General features: G+C 54.8%; 7 protein-coding genes across 7 annotated transcripts; 2 read left to right on the top strand and 5 right to left on the bottom strand.

Moving 5' to 3' along the window:
- Window positions 1-88: 88 nt before the first annotated feature.
- BROUX77_004270 (uncharacterized protein) lies at window positions 89-6591 on the bottom strand (the record flags this gene model as incomplete). The annotated part of the gene is made up of 2 exons (XM_073749014.1): window positions 89-723; window positions 789-6591. The coding sequence occupies 2 exons, from the start codon at window positions 6589-6591 to the stop codon at window positions 89-91; spliced, it is 6438 nt and encodes a 2145-aa protein (XP_073604727.1).
- Window positions 6592-7478: 887 nt separating this feature from the next.
- On the top strand, window positions 7479-8276 carry BROUX77_004269 (uncharacterized protein; the record flags this gene model as incomplete). The annotated part of the gene is made up of 2 exons (XM_073749013.1): window positions 7479-7594; window positions 7649-8276. The coding sequence occupies 2 exons, from the start codon at window positions 7479-7481 to the stop codon at window positions 8274-8276; spliced, it is 744 nt and encodes a 247-aa protein (XP_073604726.1).
- Window positions 8277-8763: 487 nt separating this feature from the next.
- Window positions 8764-9919, bottom strand: BROUX77_004268 (uncharacterized protein; the record flags this gene model as incomplete). The annotated part of the gene is made up of 3 exons (XM_073749012.1): window positions 8764-9322; window positions 9393-9613; window positions 9764-9919. The coding sequence occupies 3 exons, from the start codon at window positions 9917-9919 to the stop codon at window positions 8764-8766; spliced, it is 936 nt and encodes a 311-aa protein (XP_073604725.1).
- Window positions 9920-11155: 1236 nt separating this feature from the next.
- On the bottom strand, window positions 11156-13113 carry BROUX77_004267 (uncharacterized protein; the record flags this gene model as incomplete). The annotated part of the gene is made up of 3 exons (XM_073749010.1): window positions 11156-11246; window positions 11337-11577; window positions 11760-13113. The coding sequence occupies 3 exons, from the start codon at window positions 13111-13113 to the stop codon at window positions 11156-11158; spliced, it is 1686 nt and encodes a 561-aa protein (XP_073604724.1).
- A 342-nt stretch (window positions 13114-13455) lies between these two features.
- On the top strand, window positions 13456-15153 carry BROUX77_004266 (uncharacterized protein; the record flags this gene model as incomplete). The annotated part of the gene is made up of 3 exons (XM_073749009.1): window positions 13456-13802; window positions 13930-13964; window positions 14042-15153. 3 exons carry the CDS (start codon window positions 13456-13458, stop codon window positions 15151-15153), a joined length of 1494 nt encoding a protein of 497 aa, XP_073604723.1.
- A 320-nt stretch (window positions 15154-15473) lies between these two features.
- BROUX77_004265 (uncharacterized protein) lies at window positions 15474-16277 on the bottom strand (the record flags this gene model as incomplete). The annotated part of the gene is made up of 2 exons (XM_073749008.1): window positions 15474-16202; window positions 16269-16277. The coding sequence occupies 2 exons, from the start codon at window positions 16275-16277 to the stop codon at window positions 15474-15476; spliced, it is 738 nt and encodes a 245-aa protein (XP_073604722.1).
- Window positions 16278-18065: 1788 nt separating this feature from the next.
- Window positions 18066-19395, bottom strand: BROUX77_004264 (uncharacterized protein; the record flags this gene model as incomplete). Its single annotated transcript, XM_073749007.1, has 3 exons — window positions 18066-18359; window positions 18419-19226; window positions 19316-19395. 3 exons carry the CDS (start codon window positions 19393-19395, stop codon window positions 18066-18068), a joined length of 1182 nt encoding a protein of 393 aa, XP_073604721.1.
- Window positions 19396-20061: the final 666 nt, after the last annotated feature.

The raw sequence follows: 20061 nt of genomic DNA, 5'->3' as shown, positions 1-20061 counted from the left end.
GCGAACCACAAAAATAAAACCCCAAAAGAAAACCAAGTAAACAAAAGCTTTGAAAAATTGCAGCGCATAATAGTACATCCCGTTCAAATTACAGTCCCGCCGGCGACCCATTGGCCATGACATCAACATACCGACCGCCCCGCTTCTTGTTCTTAGCGCCCTTAGAACGCGGCGCCACACTTAGCAAATCATCAATGCTGCTTGCGTTGGACATGCTCGTACCAGGACGCGACGGCGCGCCAGGCGCACTGTTGGCGCCCGGAAGAGGCGGCGGCCCGCCACTGACGCCAGCGCCGACGCCGGCGTTTGCGGATGCCGCCAGGTTCGCCATACTCGCGCTACGAGGTATGCCACCGGGCGACCCGCGCGCACCGCCCATGGGTGGTGGTACGCTGCCAGTTCGAGCAGGGGGAGGCGGTGGCGTGCCGCGGCCTGAGGGCGGCGTGCCTGCGGATGGAGTTGGACCCGAGGAGCGTGGCGGCGGCGGAGCGGGCTTTTTAGCCTCCGGAGTGTCGGCGCCAGGTTTCTTATTGATCCAACGCTTGAGCTCAGGATCGTAGACGAAGGATGAAGCCTCACCAAGGTTGGCACGGGTGGCCTTGGGGGCCTCGCCAGGTGCACCACCCGAAGGAGCGGGTGGCGTATCTTTCTTACCAGCAAACCAGCCGCCAAAGCCCCAGCCCTTTTTGGCCTTGGCTGCCTTTTCTTCTGCTGCTTTTTTGGCTGTAAGTGTGTTAGCAACAGTCTCAATAAAACAATGTATTTGTGCTCAAAACAACAAAACTTGCCTTCTTCCTCTGCAATGCGGCGAAACATTTCCTCATTTTCACGGTCGCGGTCTGACTTGGACTTCTCCGGTTGCTTTAGACCCAGAATATCATCATCGTCGTCGACGTCCATGAAGCTCTTCTTTTTCGGTTTGGGAGTCTCGTTGTCATCTGCATCTGCAGACACCGAGTCGGGTTCATACGAAGGCGGCTCGTAGCTGTATGGTTGGAAAAACGGAGGCTCGAAACCACCTCCGCTAGATTCAGCAGGAGCCACATCTTCAGCAGCAGAGTCAGTAACAGAGCCGCTGGCGGGCTTGCTTTCTGATTCAGGTTCAGAGACTACGGGCGTCAAGGAAGGAGGTTCGTAGCCGAATGACGGGGGTGCCGAAATATGGAGATGGTCCTGATTGATCGAGGGCGGCGCCGACGGTTGGGTTTGTTGCAGTTGAGATGGGGTTTGGGGAGGAGCAGAGGTGGGATCAACTGCAGAAACGGGCGCATAGGGCAAGGCGACACTCTGGCCCTGGCCGGAGAAGTTGATTGGTGACTTCAGCGTAGGAGAAAGCAGGCCTGGTGCAGGTGCCAGTGCCGACGAACTATTACTACTACTAAAGTAGCCCGTCTGGCCATGGACAGCAGATGAGGCACCATACGACGGAACCCGGCTGGATCCATATTCTGACACAGACTGCCCTGGAGGGGCCGGAGAATACGGGTTGACTGCTGGAGCAGAAGAAGACAGCATTGGAGACGGGGCATAGCGCGAAGCAGCGCGACCTCCAGGGGGAATAGTAAGCGCAGAGGGTGGCGAAGCCATGCCGCCGGAGAAAGCAGCCTGTAAAGGGCCAGCAAGATTAGGCATACCACTAGTGTAGGCGTCGGCAAAGTTAGCGACGGATGGCGAGCGGCTGATGGTCGGGGTACCACCTGTGATGCGCGCAAAGGGGCCAATGTCAGCGCCGCCAGCCTCAGAGCCAGAGGCGTCACCAGTTCCATCTTCGCCGTCACCAGCAACAAACTTGTTAAAGCGATTCCACATCGAGTCAGAGACCTTGTTGATGCTCGGCTTGGGCAGCCATGAGTTCGTTTCCTCCTTAGGCGCACTACGCAGACGCTTCAGCAGATCATCAACAGTGATTTCCAGGATGGGATGATGATACGGCGAGCGGCGGGTCTGGGCGTTAATGGAGGTGATGATAGCCTCACAGTACTGTAATGCCTTATCACGGTAGCCATATTCGGCTAGAATCAAAGCCAAGTGCAGCTTGTAGGCTGTTAGATGAGGGACACCGGCATGCGCAGCGGTGGTAGCAGCCGGGGAAAGCGAGAGCGCATACTCGAAAATATCGCTGAGCAAGAACGGTTCAATCTCCTTGGCGAACTGGTCGACTTGGCCGCGATGGTCAGCACCGACCAACACAAAGTTGGCCCGGGGGTCGTCAAGACCAGAAAACACAGCAGCGCTTTTAGCAAAAAGAAAGCACACGTGTGCTGCTTCGGCCCGGCCATAGCCAATGAGCAAGTCACCTAAGGCCACAAGCGCGCGGAGGTCGTCGGAGCTGCGGTTGCTTAGAATCAACGCAACTGTTTCACGCCACTTGTTCAAACCATCTAGAGAGTCGGATGAGAGACCATCGGCAGTTGATGGAGCCGCTGCAACAAGTTTCATACCCACACGTGCATGTGACGACACAAGCTCGTCGACACACTCTTCTGAGTTTCCTGACAGCACCTTGTACAATGCAGCCAAAGACTCGTTTTTGTGGCCAGCTGAGTTCACCTCCTTGCGTACAAACTCCTGCGCCACCTGCCTGTACAGCTCCGGAGACGCAGCGTTGGCAATAAGCATCGCATGGGCCCACAACCGTTTGTCAGCAGCGGCCCACACGGCTTTTTCGCGATCGCCGATGGCAAGAAAACGCTTAATCTCATGTACAGCTGAAGGGTCCACAGCTTCGGCAGCAAGACTGCTGCTGTTTCCAATGCCGTTGTTTGGTATACCAGACATCGGGTTCATGATGTACCCCGATCCCGAGTCTGTAGTCTTCCCATCTTCATCAGTTGGCTTCCCTAAGCCAGGAGTGAGCAGCTCGCGAACGGCAGCTTCGACACTTTCGCTGCCATCGACAGCACCATCGTTCTCAACCATGATACGCAAGAGCTTCCACAACAGGATACGCTCAACGGCACGGTGTTGTTCGGTGGAAAGAGTTCCGACAAACTGCAGATCTGGAAGCTCCCGCTCCAAAGCCTCAATACCTGAAGTCAGCCAAGCAACGACTTCCTTCTTCTTACCCTTGCCCTTGAGCGGACCAGGGAACCGAACGACTCGCTCATCCAATGGGATCATGTCTTTGATGTGGTGCACCTTGATCTCGCCAGCTGTGCGGAACATCGTGGGCGCCGAGACACCAGCAGTGTAGCGAGGGATATTTTTGGGAAAAGATGTAACGATATTGCCACTGGCACTCCACGAGATAATCGGGTTTCCTTTCCACCGCTGAAGGGGGTCATGTTCACGGCCGTCTGTCGGTGCCACGAGGTTAAGCGTCAGGCTAGGCGCTCTAGGACGTTGCGCGGGCTGATGTGCAGGCATAGAATACTGACTTGCTGTACCGGTAGGCCCAGGTATGGCTGTTTGGCCAGGGGCAGCCTTAGGGGGGAGAGGAACGGGAGCAGTAGTCGAGGCAGCTGCTGGGATTGGTGCGTACGGGACCGGAGACACGGGGGTATAAGGTGTTGAGACAGCCGGGGCATATGAGCCTGATGTCGGAGGCGGCACAGCTGCTACAACAGGTGCATACGATGAAGACGGGCGACGCTCAGTTGACTCTCCCGCAGCAGGGGAAGCATAACTCTTTCGTGGAGAGGTCGAAGTCAGACTTGGCGCATAGTTGGCATTTGCCCGCTTTGGCGGTGAAAGGGTAGACTGAGCCGATGGATGTAGAGGTACGTGGTTCTGAGACGGTGGTGGCGGTGTAGAAAGCGCGGGCAACGATGAAGGTACAGCGTGGGCAGGAGCTGGGCTGTACCGAGAGTCAATGCTGGAGTTTCGCACAGGTTGAGCTGCCGACTGACTCGTCTCCTCATCAACTTCCCAAGTGGGCGGCAGAGATGGCACACGAGTCTGCTTAGACTCGTACTGAGAGCTATGGGAACTGCGGCGCTCCAGAGTCGGGGGTTGCGAGTCGTTTCCAGGCATTTCCATGTAGGCTAGAGGGCTCGATGTGCGTGGCTGATGTGGGAGCATAGGGTTGGAGCTAGCAGGAGCATATGATTGAGATGGGCGGGGTGCAGGTGGCGCCGGGCTGTATCGATTGATAGGAGCTGGAGGAGGCCCAGTAGAAGGTTGTGATGAAACTGGGTGTTGGCCAGCGGGCGGGATGGCGTTGGGAGGAACAGACGAATATCGCGAGGTTGACGGGGTGGTTGCCGTTGTATGACTGGTAGCGACGGGTTGGGGAGCATATGGGTTTACCCGGTCCGGAGTAACAAGTCCAAGACCAGCGTGTGGCTGAGTCGAGGGCAACTGCACTAGTGGAGAGGCCATATGAGAGGTAGCATGTGAGACGGCTGGATGGGGATGGGGGTGGGGCTGGGCCTGAGCCTGACTAGGATGACCCAAGGGTGATGGCTGCACGGGGAAATACCCAGCAGCGCCAGAAGCTGCAGCGGCCGGAGACGCAGCGCGCGCAGTAGGCGCCCTGGAGCCGGAACGGGGCTTCGACACTACGGGAAGATCCTCAAAGAACCCACTACCCTTGCTCTTGAGAGATGGACGAGCCGAGGGCGGGCCACTGCCAGAGATAGGAGGCACGGACATGGAGGATGCATCGCGAGATCCTGGAGGGCTTATTGTTGAGCTAGCAGCGCCAGGGGGTGGCACACCAGCAGTGTAAGGAGATGCAGCCATGACCGAAGCCGCAGGCGGAACGGGTGAGTAGGCTGAAGAGGAGAAGCTGGAGCTCCGTACCGGCGGAGCATTCATCTGAGGGGGCACAGCAACAGCGGGGGGTTGTTGACTACCGGAAGGAGCCAAGGCAGAAGGGCCCGGGTTAGGACGCACCAAGGTCTGGGTGCTAGGTCGTCTACGAGGCTTAACGACATCCATGGGCAAATCATAGGGAGAAGTATATCCGCTCTTGGACTTGTCGGCAAAGCTAGAAACCTTTTGCAATTCGGGTCTAGAAGGAGGAGCCATCGCAGTGTATGTAGAGGGTTGAGCACTCGGCACAGCAGTCGTCGGGGCATGGCTGTACGGATTTGAGCTAGCGCTGGCGTGTGCTGTAGGCGTTCTTGGGAAGCTCGGTTGTTGGGGAGAGGCTGCTGTAGGGAGATAAGGATTGCTAGGGACAGGAGCATCCTGTTGCTGACCTGGTGCTGGTGCAATGTTGACACTAAGAGCAGCGGTCTGGGCCGCCAGAGCGTTCACATCATCGTCATCGTCATCCAGCAAACTATCGTCGTCGCTGCTGAGGAAGCCGTCGACGTCAACTCCAGGCGCAGTGCCATCGAGGAACCCAGCATCGTCATCGTCGGCAAAAGCCTCTTCCCATTTGGCCTCGAGGTTGGGGGCAGCCTCTGTATTTGCCTGGGAAACTTCTGGGTTAGCTTGAGCAGCGACAGGTTCAGATGATTGGTGCGCAATCTGGTCAAAGAATCCACCTTCTTCAGTATAGTCATCTGCGGTGAATTCTTTCTCGGGGGAAACAACTAGAACAGGCTCAGGCATCTGATCTATCTTTTCCTCCTCTGTTTCTTCGACCATTATGTTTAGGCTGGGCTGGGCCATTGTTCTCGAGTCGTTAGGCGTATCCATTGTGCCCATAGCCTGCATGGTTGACTTGCGTTCAAGGCCCAGCGGGCGAGGGTTTCCTTCACCATCCTGGGAGACATTTTCAGTCACCGTAACAGCAGCAGCGCGATTGAAGAAATCGTCGTCATCCCCGTTCGTGTTGGCTTCGCGCGCAAAAGCATCTTGGATAGCACTCTCAATAGCAGGCGTAGCAGGCGATGTGGCATTGTCCTGGCCAGTAGGCGCCGCAGCTGGCGATATCAGCGGCAGTCCCTCTTCAAAACGCGACGCGGTATTGAACCCATGATCGTCGGCCACAGCACCGCCCAGAACCTCCTCATTGGCAGGCTTTAGATCCCAGGCGTCCTCACCATTGTCATCATCGTTGTCGTGATCATCGAATGAATGGACTAGTGCGCTGTGCGCGCCGTGCGGGGTATCAAAGTGGTCGTCGGCTCCCGAGGGCACAGACATCAGAGCCTCAGTAGCGGCATTTGGCATGGGCTGAGCCTCTGAGGCTTGTCTGCTGTGGTGGGCAGATGGAGGCACAACAGGAAAGGAGTTGGAGCGTTCGTTGGGGGCCATGAAGCGGAATGGATCGGTACCGGTTCGTTGGAGACCCCATTCGGCGCCATCCTCGTCGTCAAAGTTGACTTCCTGAGCGGTGCGGGCAAACGACATGCTGCTCCAGTGGCCGGCCTTGGGCCCTACATAGTGCGGTGATATCACGGGGGAGGGATCGTAGGTGTCTTGGGCTTCGGCGGCTTCTGCTTCGGCATCGGGGTCAGAGTGTGCTGCAGGGGTGGGATTTGTAGGTGTAATGGCCTCAGGAAGAGGTGCTGATGGCGAATATGGAAGCGCAGTGTCTATAGCGGTGGCATTGGTCTTGATTTCGGCTGGGCCCTCCAAGGCAGTTGACGCATCGGGAGCTACAGCTTGGTTGTCTAGCAGTGTCCCCGACGGAGAGACAGTGGCAGGCGGTTGAGTAGCGTTTGGCATAAAGGCCGGATGCCACGAAGATGACATTGCGGCAGAATTTTGTGTGGAGAGCACTGGTGGTGGCGTGTGTTACAACAACATGGGCAGTGTGAGCTTGGGAGGCAGAAAGATAGGTAGGCTACTTGGAACAGAGAGTTAGCTATAAATTGGGAGTCCGCAGATGGCGAGTTTACATACAAATAGGGACTTCGGCTGTTATATGGCCGGGAGATGGTGAAAGCCGGGATGACGGGTAGCCAGCAGTAGAAGAGCGTAGAGTTGGACTTGGAGACCAGACGAAATAATGGCTGACTCAAGCCACACGGAACAGTTCAAAGCAAGAGTTCGGACTATTAGAGCATCAGCAATGGGCGCAGTTGAGAGCAAATAACAAGACAAAAATAGACAGAGATGTTGGCGATGGCAAAGAGAGGATGCACAGAGAAAGGCAGACCTGGAGAAGAAGAAAAGAAGCTACACGAGGCTTAGCAAGTCTCAGTCTCTGGAGTCGCGGCGTGCCTCAGGCCTGCAGAGCCCTAAATTTAGCACAGTTCTAGGGGTCTGATCACCTGAAGCCTAGAGCTCAAGCTTCTGGTGAGCTACCAGTTCCAGGGCTCGAGCTTAGTCGATGCAAGGTGTCTTTGCTGGCCAACCGGGGATCAGCCGTGTCGCCAGCTGTCAGTAGTCCTGCCAGGTGCTTTCTTTGGCGGCCAGCTGACGCTATCCGATAAGATAAGCCTCAAAATTTCTGGCTTTCCATCGTCAACCTCACGCACTCTATGCTAACATTGCCCATACGCAGCACCTTCTACGCAATTCATTTCCATCCAATCCAGCCGGTCTAGTCTCAATCTACGCAGCTACTCTCTCTGAGCCAGAATCACTCATATCACATCTACACTCTACACCACACTTTTACCAGACATCTAGCCACCATGGGCCGCGAACTCCAGAAGCGCAAGAACCGCTCCTCCAGACCCAAGGTCGTGGTACCCAACAGCCGCAAAAAGGCACTGAACCCTATGGGCAACAACATCATTGCCAAAAACTGGTATGCCTCTCACCCTGTCTCTCCATTTGCGCCATGATCTAATCAACCCCGCAGGGACAAGAAGCAGACACTTAGCCAAAACTACCGCCGCCTGGGCATCGCTGCGCGCCTACAAGCCCCAACTGGTGGTGTCGAAGTAACCGTGGCCGAAGCCTCCAACCCCGCCGCCAAGCCCAAGATTCCCACCACCCCGGGTCTTCCCTCCGCCTCTACTGCCGCGCCCATCATCCGCGAAGCCCGTGTCGAGCGCGACGCCAACGGCCGCATTGTGCGCGTGATCTCCGAATCAACCGCGGCGCCTCCCGCATTCAAGCCGCTCAACGACCCGCTGGCAGCCTACGACTCCGACTGCGAGGTCGACGCCGACTCTGGCCCCACGGCGAGCTCCCAGGCCGCCGCACCTGTCACTGCCTGGGAAGACTGGGCCGGCATCAGCGATAACGAGGGAGATAACGAGGTTGTTAAGGCGCTTGTGCGCCAAAGTCGTATGCCCGTCGCCAAGCACACGCGCTTCCAGAGCGAACAAGAGTCGGAATGGCTCGGTCGCCTTGTCGCTGCCCACGGCGACGATGTGCGCGCCATGGCCTGGGATCGCAAATTGAATCCGTTCCAGCAGACGGCGGGTGATTTGGCAAAGCGGTTAAAACGCTGGCGCAAGGCCCAAGCAGCGGCGGAAAAATAGGCGTAAAGTTATTACTGATGGGTGTGTATCAAAGACAGAAAGGAAGCACGGCATGCACGGCAAGTAAAGCTGCGGCGCAAAATAAAAGAGTAGTCTTGCAGCTTCATTGGTAGGGCTAGGGTTAAGGGTTATGTCCATTTTGTTTCATGTTTATCTGACTAGTTCATTACTTTTATTGTTTCTTTTCCGTCACAAAACTATTACATCATGCGATGATGTATCTCTGTATTTTCAATGTTGATTCATATATTGAAAAAAAAGTATCCCGTCTCATCATCTATAAGCTAAAGAAAAACTCCTCACAATGGAAGAAAGTCTAGAGGGAGGGAGTAACCAAGAAAGAAATAATAAAAAAAGGTTCATGAAAAAAAGCAAAGCCCACGCGCTGATATCCATCCACACATGTCAACACATCAAAAGAAAAAAAGAAAGCAGAGACGGCTGTCCCCTATTCGAAACAAGAGATCAAAAATATACGCTTCATGGCCTATGCCATGCGGTCGTAATTCCCAGTAGGAAAGCGGGCAGCGGAAATGTCATCAGGGCCATACGGCGCCGAGCCATCAGCATAGCCGTGGCTCTGGCTACCGTAGGTGTTGTGAGGCCCTTCTTCATGCACAGGGCTAGCGCCATATCTGCTGTTCATAGTGCCACTGTACTCGGTATTGCTATCAAAGATGGGGGTAGTGGTTTTCCCGCCAGCATCTCCGTAGCTGCCGTAGCCGCCACCGTTATGTGTGTTGGTCATGCCGCTGACGTGGCTGTCACCCTCATCGTAGAGCTCAAGGCGGGACGGGTCGTAAGTGCTGTTGCCAGCGTAGGCGCCTGATGCATACTCGTCGCTGCGGCCGGGATCACGGTCGTCATCGTTGAGCGAGGCGTAGGCGTCCTCGTCATGGGGGTTCATGGAGAAGGCGGCCTTGTCGGGATCAATGGACGAGTCTCCAAAGCGGCGTTTCTGTTCGTATCCAGGCAGATAGTTGCTGTTGTTGTTGTAGTACTGCAGTGTGAACATGCTGAGGATGATGCAGGGAATCCACGAGAGGCTATGAGGTTCTGGTTAGTCCACGAAAGCCGCACAGCAAAGCAGCGAATACCACAAGACGTGAGACTTACCAAGTCAGCACACCGAAACCGACAACAGCCTTGGATGCACCGCAGGCACCCGAGCAGTTTCCATACGAGTTGTAGGCAGCCTGGGCGGCAAAGCCGGATAGCCACAGAATAGAGAAGATGACATCAAGGGTCAGCATAGCATGGGGCTCTGCAAAGCGGCGGGTCTTATCGAAGCGCGGCGTCATAACAAGAAATATCCAGGCGGGAATAGACAGGAAGCACTATTAAGACATACATTAGCAGTGGGTTGGCGACAGGTGTGTCCGAGCTTAGGAACACGAGAGCAGCAGCCTTTGGAGGAGCTTGGGGACACAACAGCCCAAGTCCAAGGGGCACACCAGGGGAAAGAAAATGCAGCGACGTAGACGTACAAGGCCAAACACCCAGCCATTGTTGCTGGTGATCTTTGCGTTTTTGAAGACGATGATCTCGCATATCCAGGCAATCGAGACACAGAAGATCTGGAACGAGTGGAGCAGCAGCTTGAGCCTGGGCACGTTGTTTTCGTCAATATTCAAGAGTGCCATGGCGGACAGGCGGGACACAAGAAGGGTCGAGACGAGGGTTGGATTTGCGGCGTGGATAGGCCGGAGAGAAGCCGACGATGGCTTTGTAAAAAGTATTAACTAGGAGAAGAGGCCGATACGGGAGCGACAGAGAGCAGCGGCGTGTCAGGAGAATCGGGGGAGCCCGCAGAAGAGGCGGCGGCGAGAAGAGCAAAGAAGGAACGAAGCCGTCACGTCACAAAGGAAAAGAAACAAGAGACTGGACAGGCAGGTCAAAGAAGAGGGAAAAGGATCAGAAACAACGTTCCTGAGAGGGCCAGCCAAGCCACGACGACCGTTGTGGTTTAATATTGCGACGGGGCGGACTTTGCGGAGACGTGAATTTCGAAGCATGCACACATACTGGCTCAAATACTTGGTGGGTTTTGTTGCCGTGGAGCAGAGCGCACAGCGGGTCAGGGTTCTGTAAACTCTGATGATATCCGGTAGGCAGTGCTGTAATGCTCAGTCAGTAGAAGCCCCTCTTACGCGCAGGGGAGGGGCTCGTTCTGTTGAGCAGGGAATGCAGGCCAAGCAGAATTACAGCAGGCAACAGGGCAGACAGGCCTCAGGCTGTTTGTGCAAGAACTTGGTACAGCCCAGCCACGATCAATGTTTACGGGGCCGGGGGTTTCTTTTGGGTTTGGCTAGGGTTGCTGTTGCACCGGGCGACTGACGCAGCGAAGCGGAGTTTGCAATATGAGACCAAATGTGACACGGCGATACGAGTAGTGTGAGTGAGAATAACAACAGTAGAACTGATCCTAGAACTGTCGACATACATAGTTATGTACATACATAGTTACGTGTACGTACGTCTAGGCATTGAGCATGTATTTGTTCACGCGTATGTACATTGTAAATATGTAGCTCGTCATATACATCACTAGTAGCACACACAGCCATGTAGTTACCTATAGTTATCGAGATCTTGAATCCCCTACTTCACCAGAATCTCACTCAATCCTTGGCCCAGCTTTGTTTCCTCCCGTTACACCCATGCTGTGATTGGCTGATGTCAAGAACGCATAAACCCCAATCACCCAAGCCAAGCATAACTCTAACCACCAGCCACACTGGGCAACCTGCTCTACACACGAGGCGCAGCATTCCAGCTCCAAGGCACGTCGATTCCCTTGAATCGGAGTCACGTGAGCATCACTGTAGTGGCATTGGGATTGCTGTGCAAGTGTAAGTGGGCTCTCAGTCTGTGCTGATTCACCGTTGCGACTCGTTCCCCTCACGTCGGTCAAGAGTCGAGTGTAGATGGTGCTCCTTCATCAGGCAAACACACACCAGCCCGGCCAATCTATAAGCGCACGCCATTTGAGTTAGCCATCAACACTACCATAATCAATCCGCGCGTCAACTAATCACCACTAGTAGGAGGACCACTCACCCAATCCCAAACATGCTAAACCACACGCCGCGGAACGCTTGCATGTAGGCCGCCATCGCTGGCCGCTGCCAGCTCGCTGGAAGATCGTGCAGACTGTCAATAGACTTGGCCATGCGCTCAATAATCGCTGCTGCATCAGGCTCGGCGCCAAAGACAGCCCAGAGCCGGTTGCTCAAGATGTTCTGGAAGACGACCGAGGCAATAGTGATTCCGATAGTGCTGCCAAGACTGCGGAAGAGATCTGTCAAGAAAACGCAACCAGGGTTAGCGATACACTCATAAGATGCATACCCATACAACAAAACATGTCTGGAGGAGGACGCCGTAGGTCCGATTGAATCCCTGAATCCCACTGCCCGCTATAATAGTATCCCCACCTGGGTACCTAACCACCCACACACACAGAGACTCGTACACACTTACATGTCGATGACGTAATCACGGCTTGCTGGCTATGGTCAACTGCTGAAATGCACGCCAGCAGTGTCACGGTTAGCATAGCCCCGTAGCCGCCTCCCATTAGGAAGCACGCGCTCTTAACCCAGGCCAGCCGCGTGGCCAGCCCAAAGGATAAAGTGATGGCCGCACCCAGCTGGAACACAGCCACCATGACAATGCCGAGATAGAGATACCTTCCCGTTCGCTTCATGATGTATCCAGCGCTCAGGGAGCAGCATGACACGCCAATGGGGGCAAAGAGAAGCACCACACCGGCTTCCGTGGCCGACCGACCGAGCACCTGAAGATAAAGCGGGATGTAAAAAAGCACTGCCAACATAACCAAGGTCACGCACAGGTTTGTCAGGCACGCAAACCCCACCGTGCGGTTCAACAACAGTCCGACGGGAACAATTGGCTGTTGCGCTCGCACCGTCTCCCAGTATACCAATGCGCCGAACATCAGCACCGATAGCACCAGGGACACCAGCACCAGAGGGTGCGACCACGGAACCAGGTTTCCGCCCGAGTTCAGTCCCAGCAGCAGCAACACAAGAAAGGCCACCGTCAACGCCGCGCCGCCAAAGTCAATGCGGCGCAGGTAGCTCCGGCCTGATGCTGACACCTTGGGCGGCACTTGTACCAAAGCTGCGACCAGCGCTGCCGATGCTAGTGTTGGCGGTACTAGGAGCAGGAAGGCAACGCGCCAACCACCCGCTGTGTGGTCGTTGACCCAGCCACCGAATAGCCCACCCAGCATGGCGCCGCTCCCATAACATAAATTGCCGATACCTTGTATCACGCCACGCTGTCGCAGCGGTACCAGATCGCTCGCCAGAAAGGTCCCGATGGCCATGATGCCACCACCGCCAATTCCAGCCACCACGCGGCCGGCAATCATGGCAGCCTCCGAGCGTGCCAGTCCGCACATCAGGTTTCCTAGCGCAAAGCAGAGGTTACTGAAGATGAGGCCTGGGCCACGACCAAAAATGTCCGTCAGCCGGCCCGAGAGTGGCTGGCAGGCGGCATTGGAGAGAAGATATGCCGTAGCAATCCACGAGAAGAGTTGCATGGAGCCGAACTCGGACGATATGGGTGCAGAAAGAGTGGCAATGACTGTGCTGTCGATGGCGCCGAGGAAGGTCCCAACGAACGTCGCGCCGAGGATCAAAGATAACCGTGTAGTGGAAATCTCCGTAACAATGACTGGAAACTCATCATCGCCGATAGTGTCTGGAGCCGTGGCGGCGACGGCGATGGCGGTGGCGGACACCGGCGCTGGCGATGAGTTGCCGAGGAGAGGCGAGGTTTCAGTGGGATCAGAATGTGAGGATGCCATTTTGAGTGGTTTAGATCATCGTTAAGTCATGAGAAACTGCAGAGAAGGGCAGGAATATATATACGTCCAATAAATACGACAAATCTTTTCGAGTTAAAGGCTGGCATAGAACCGGACGCATGAGCGGATGTGACGCACCTAAAACTAAACGGCTAAAAGCTGTATGAGTGGGTGGAGCCGGCGAGTAAGTCACAGCCCTAACCCTAGGAGTGACTCAACTCCGCTTTATTCAAAAGCTAGAAGTCGAGACTTGACTCGGGCTAGAGAATCTTTTGCCATTTGCGACCGGGAAGTCTCGGTCTCGTCGTTACATTCTTGTTATACTCACCTGCTGTCAGGCAAATGGATCCCCCCTGCCCTGCCGGTACCGGCATCCAGTTCTCGGATCTGATTTTGCCACACCAGGAATCACTGTCGCAGATTCTCGGCGATCTCAAGCGGACTAACACGAGCATCAGCAACCGCCTGCGATCAATTGCACAGGACGCGTGCTTTGTTGAACGGGTGGCCGCCAGTTATGCGCCGCGGCCGTTGGTGGCTAACGAGCGCTGTGGCAGCTGGTACGTTGATGTGGCGCGCAAGGCGGGCAGCGCGTACTTTAAGAGTACCGACGGCCACACGGATGCGTGGAAGATTAGCACGCGCCGACTGAATGTGCATTTGCTGCGCATAATTGAAGAGAATGATGGGTGAGTACGGGCAGTGTTGCTGTGGCGCGAATAACTAGTGGTTGCGATCAGCCGGGAGGTTGCCAGAGGTGCAGCAAAAGATGAAAACGGCGGGTGAGTCATGGTCCGCTAATAATAATCCCCGAAGATGCATTATTGTAGACTCTACACGACGAGGAAAGCGTAAGTGCATCTCAAACACGAGGCATAGGTCCGGATAGACAGCAGAGTCCATATCACATAACTAACTCCATCTCCAGGTATGCCTGATGCCCTCAGCAAAACCATTCCCATCTGGTGTGCCGTTATCAATGCTCTTCTATTCCCAGACAACAAATTGTCGCATGAGCTACACACACCACCAGCTGTCGTATCAGCCTCTGAACACGCGCAAATCAGCGCCCTGCTTTCATCCTTTGTTGAGACACTATCAGGCATCTCTCTTGACCTGCCCACGCTGCGCCAGGCGCTTAGCCAGCCACTGCGCCCGCTCTGGGTGACGCCCGACACGCCACTGCCAGAGGTGTCGCCGGCGTGCGTATTCGATGGCTTCCGGCCCGTCATCTGCTGCACGGCGTCGGCGCGCAGCATGACGGCTGGGGGTGAGATTTTCTCGGGCGCGGGGTACGTGCAGGGTGCAGCTGACGACACGGAGATGTGGGCACATGGGTTGACGGCGCCGTTGTTCTGGGCGCATCGTGAGGCACTTTTGGCAACGCCTGAGGCCGAGCTACCAGGACTAATAGCGCAGCTGACCGCGAGCACAGGCAGATTGATAGGTGGTGTTGGGGATGACCTAACGGAGGTAATTCGTAATATTTTTGTTGCCGCATTGCCTATTGATAGCACGTCACTCCTGGATGAAGATCTACGCACATGTGTGGTGCAGCTCACGCCGGACTCGGCGGCAGTTGTAAAAGGTGGGTCACGACTCTACTCACGAGGCATTGGACGGCACAAAGTAGCCAGTCGGAACCTACGCACGGAACTACCAAAGATATGCGAGTTCGTCGAGGCGTTTGTGCGCGGAGGAGATGGCCAGGAGAAGGGGAAACCTGAAAAGGGAGCAGGAGAAGAGGAGCCACCAGAAGTGACGGCGGCGGAAGGCGCAGACTTGAGGTCTGGCTTACCACCGACTCGTATTGTCATTGCGTGTGAGAGCGCCAAGGATATATCTGTTGGAACGGCATTGGCAATTAGCTGCCGGCTCTACGCTGACGACGGGGCACTGCGCACGGGTAGCGCTGTGGCTAATGATTTCAGCAAAGCCGCGATTCGCGTGCGACTGGGGAAGATTATGGTGCGATGCCCAGAAGTCAATCCCAGTCGGAACACGCTACAGAGTGTTAATAGCTATTTGATGGGAGGTTAGTAGAGACAGACGTCAAAGAGAGGCAACTAGAGAGACCAATGCGTAAGATGAAAACAAATGTCTATACAACATAACTAGTATGTAACGCGTCTGGTTGTTAATATGAAAGACGGAAGCTGAGCTTTGTCTATCTAGAAAAAAGAAAAGGAACAATAAATAACAAGTACAAGTATAAGAACGAAGGCATCTCGTAGAACAGGACGACAACAGCACAGGGCTCCTTCAAGCGAGTCCCTTCAAGTAGCAATCAAAACTCGCAAAGCAAAGGCAAAGCTATTCCAATGAGAAGAAAACACAACACCACACGACCATTGCCGTTTTTACAGGGCCTGGATGTCGGCCAGCATGCTAGGGAATTGGTCCCAGTGGTCCATGATGACATTGGCGCCAGCCTCGGTCAGCACCTTGGCCATCTTCTCCTTTTCGTCAGCGGGGTAGGGGCCAGTGTAGCCAATGACACGGATGCCGGCTCTGTTGGCAGAGGTGGTGCCGGTCTTGGAGTCCTCAACAGCCACGCATTCGCCGGCGGTCTTGCCCAGGGTCTCAAGGGCAAACAGGTAGACGGCCGGGTCGGGCTTGGAGGTGGGCTTGGGCAGCGAGGTGGCAGCGCTGAAGACCTTGTCGTCGGGGAAGTACTTGTCCTGGCCAACCTTCTTGATGGAGGCCAGCACACGGCGCTTGGCGCTGCTAGAGACGACGGACAGCTCCTTCTCGCCAGCAGCAGCCAGCAGGGCCAGCTGGTGGTCGACGCCGACGCAGGGCTTCAGCGAGGTCTCAATCTTGGCGATGACGGCACCCTCCTCACGCTTCACGTAGTCCTCCATCTGGGCGTCGGAGATCTCCAGGTTGTAGCGGGTCTTGAGCGAGTTGAGCATGCCGCGGAAGTTCTGGCCGACGAACTCGGTGAACAAGCTCTCGCCCGTGAAAGGAGCGGGCAGGGTGACATTGAGCTCGGCGCAGATGGTGTTGATCAGGTCGGCGCAGGCCTCGAAGGCGATCTCCTCGGACAGGACAAGGGTGTTGTCGCAGTCGAACAGGATGGTGGTGACCTAGAAGACGTACCAGGGTTAGCAATTGACGGGGAGGGGTTTCGGGAAGAGAGAGAGACGACATACGGGAGCCATTGTAGCGAAGTGGAGGGGATGGAGGTGTCTTGGTGTGTAAGAAAGAGTAGCAGAGACTGTGTACAAGAATTGAGATGAGACGGAAGACGATGAAGACAATAATCCAGGAAAAAACAAAAGAACAAAAAACTGCACGGAGACAGGGACGCGGCCGGCTGTACTTATGGGTTTCCGGGCATCCACCAATGACAGCACCAGGGGCGGGCAGCTGGCCGCTGGCGAGAAGCTCGCGGGTTTCAGCGTGTTGGTTCCCATTCAATGTACAAGTCCGTGTCATGGATTGTACTTCTTCTTTTGGCCCAGTCCGGCTGCCTGTTGGATTCTGCCGAGTTCTAATGGCCCCATGCTTTTTATTATTATTTCGGGCCTCGAAGAGAGAAAAAGAAAAGGGCGCTTGGAGCCATTGACGGCGTTTGTGGATATGGGTTCACGATGGACGGTGCCCCGCTTTTGAGCTACAAGTACAGGTACAAGCGCAAACATGGGCGACTGGCTGCGTCGGGCTTGTAGCGGTACTTGCAAGCTTCACGCTAGGTTGTTTGTGGCTAGCCGTGAAGATAGCTTGGGAGCTGTTTATCGAGAGCTCATGATACAAGCGCTAGCGAAGGTAATAGCGAGAAGGGGGCTTCCAATTGCAAACAGGAGCAATTGGTGATACCCTGCAAACGGTGCAAGCAAGTAGTTGCCATTGCACGTGTATCCAGATGATTCCATGAATAGCGGCCAACCTCTATCTCCTGCTGGCATATCCCGCCACAAGCGCCACACCTCCACATCACGGGCTCCAGTGAGCGAGCGGCCCGTAGGCGTCGGCTTATTGTGTTGTGGACGTGACGTTTACTTGAATTTGCACCCCTGCGCACTCCTCTTCTCTTCTCTTCTCTCCCCTGCCCTGTACCCTGCATCTGCGATTAAACACCGCCGCTTTCCCCACTCCCCGCTTCTCTTTCCCCGCCCGATGTCGTCATAGGCGGGACTCGCCGGGAAGAAAACAAAACGTGCCAACTACATCACTAGCTACGCGAAGACAGCAATCCGGAGTCCCTGACAGGCACAATGCACACTAATCTGTACAGGTCGGCATATCGTTTTCATGCCTCAGGCTGCATTTCAACATTGCATGCACTCGCCTCACTTGCTTGCCGACTTTTGTGGCCCGGCGGTTGTCTATCATGTCATGCAAGGTGTCAAGGCCCAGCCGCTGCCGCCTCGGCCCGTTTAGGGTATACAGGTGTGCTGTGCCGTGTGCTGTGCTGTGTGCAGTCCCGGCAGGCCAGGCATCGACTCTCACTACCAAAGCTTGACAATAGATCAACAAGCAACAGGAGACGCATTGATAGCCCCGCTGGGCAATCCGCCCTGCCAAGCCAGATTAGGCCCGAGGTGTGGCAGGGGGGTGGGTGGTGTGTGTGCTTGTTTTGTGTGTGAGTGGCCGACACGGGTACGCACATACAAGTACGAACCAGTCACAAACTCTCCTTCACTACAGATTGAGAGACAGTCAAGGTCAATAAAACAATTGATTAACTAGAAAAAAGAAGATACAGTCTGAATGTCCCGCCTGAACGCCCCAAGCAGGTACAACAAGTTAAGATAAAGTAGAAACAACAAGGGACAAAGAAAACGCCAAGTAACCCCACAGTAAATACAAATGCATCACAACGTCAACAGTCAGTACTCATCCGTCTAGCAACCGACAGCCAGACATGGGCCGGATAGACCACCTAGTATACAGCTTGACCTTCTTGGCTACTAACCGCCGCAGGTGCCATCTGTGCCTCCCTTTTCTTACAGAATATCACGCAGCGCTTGCTTCTGTGCTTGTGTCAGCGTTTTGGGGAAGTCAACTTCGATCTTGACCACGAGATCGCCGCGATGGCCGGGCTGCTTGGAAATCGGCATGCCGTGGCCGGGGAAGGTTTCTATGCTGTTGGGCTGCGTGGGCTCGGTCTTTTCAAGCTTAATGGTCTTATTGTCTATGAGGGTAAGATTACGGCTCCAGCCCGTCAGTGCCTCTTTAAGCGAGATGTGGACCGTCATGTGAAGGTCGTTGTCAACACGAGTGAACAGGGCATGAAGTTTCTAGAATTAGTTAGCATGAGGTTCACCTATAAATAATTCATCAGTTATGCGCGACTTACCTCGTCGATAATGAAGTGCAGGTCTTGACGGCCGCCCTCAATCTGATCGCCGACGTCGGTGAATTTTATCTTGCTGCCCTTTTTGAGACCAGCTTTGATTGGCACCTCCAGGATGTGGTCAACGCGGTTCATCTTGCCCGAGTCGTCAAACACCTTGCGCTTGATTCTCATTTTCTTGGTGCAGCCCTTGAAAAGTTCCTCAAGCGTCAAGGCCAAGGGTTTCTCGATTGTAGTGACTTCAACCTCAGACGACCGGGGCGAGGGCGGGACGTTGAAGAAGCCGGGCATTCCGCCGGGCATTCCGCCGGGCATTCCGCCAGGCATACCGCTAGGCATACCACCCGGCATGCCACCCGGCATCCCGCCTGCCGATGTGAAGCCGTTGGTTGTGTATGACTGGCGGGGCTTGCCGGCGCCAGCGCCGGCTTTGAAAAAATCGGGCATGCCTCCTCCCATGGATCCCATGTTCTGGCCACGGAAAAACTCCTCAAAGATACTTCCAGGGTCAGTAGCAGTGAATGGCATCCCACCTGGACCGCCAGAGGACGAAAATGAAAAGGTGGCCCCTGGGCCATTGGTTGTGAAGGAGCTGGCACCGCCAGGCATGCCACCAAAGCTTGCGCCAGAGCCGGCACCAGTTGGCGGGGCAGGTCCGCCGCGCAGAATGAAATCTAGGCCATAGAGATCATATGTTTTGCGCTTCTCGGGGTCGGAGAGGATCTCGTAGGCCTGGGAGATTTCTTTAAACTTTTCAGCAGCTTTGTCGCTGTCTTTGTTCTTGTCGGGGTGCCACCTGAGGGCTTGTTTCCTGGGAGAGAATAATGTTAGCGGGAAGCAATGGAGGGGCAAGAAACAACTTCATACCAAGTGGCGATGGAATTGAAGTTAAGGACTTACCTGTATCCCTTCTTGATATCGTCTTGCGTGGCATCGGGCTTGATAGCCAGCAGATCGTAGAGCTTTGACTCTTTAACCATGGTAAGTGAGGGAGAGAATGTGCTTGTTTGTGTGAAAACAGGGTTGTCGGTGTGTTGTTAGTGATAGCGGTGATGGCGATGATGATAATGAGGGTAGTGGCAAAAAGAAGAAGGAAAAGAAATTGGTGGTGCTAACAACTACTCGCTCGGATAGGAATAGCAAGAGGAATTAAATATGAATCAGAATCGCTGTGATTTGTTGATGTTGCTTTGCTGGCTGCTTGTTCTGCAGTCAAGGACGGACCTTTTTCTATCAGCTTAGCCGTCAGCGAGCTGGTGGCGGTCTGACCAGGGCCTAGCTTTATAAGGCAGGATACAGGGATGGGGCCTGGAGTTTTCAGCACGGGAAGATGCTAGTAGGCCACGAGAAGGTTCAGGAAGTTTCTACGAGGGAGTTAGGGTAATCTTGAAGAAGGCAGCCAATGAGTTAGGGTCTATGACCTAGGATAAGGGGCTGTGCCGTCTCTTGTGTACACCACCTGGTGGCACTTGGTGACACCTGTCGTATGACAACAAGCTATCAACTATCATCATTGAGACCATGATAGCTTCTACCTGGACGAGAGACAACACAGCTTGACCAGAAAGCAATTTTCAGCCCTGTAGCCGCCCGATCTTCTTATATTTCCTTCAGGTGCTCTCTACTGTTTCCCGATTGTCTCTTGC

The sequence above is a fragment of the Berkeleyomyces rouxiae genome (assembly GCF_048999995.1).
Source record: "Berkeleyomyces rouxiae strain 22BRR77 chromosome Unknown BrBRR77_ptg000004l, whole genome shotgun sequence".
Lineage (NCBI taxonomy): Eukaryota > Fungi > Ascomycota > Sordariomycetes > Microascales > Ceratocystidaceae > Berkeleyomyces > Berkeleyomyces rouxiae.
The sequence above is the reverse complement of the archived record's forward strand: the minus strand, read 5'-3'. Positions and strand labels throughout refer to the sequence as shown.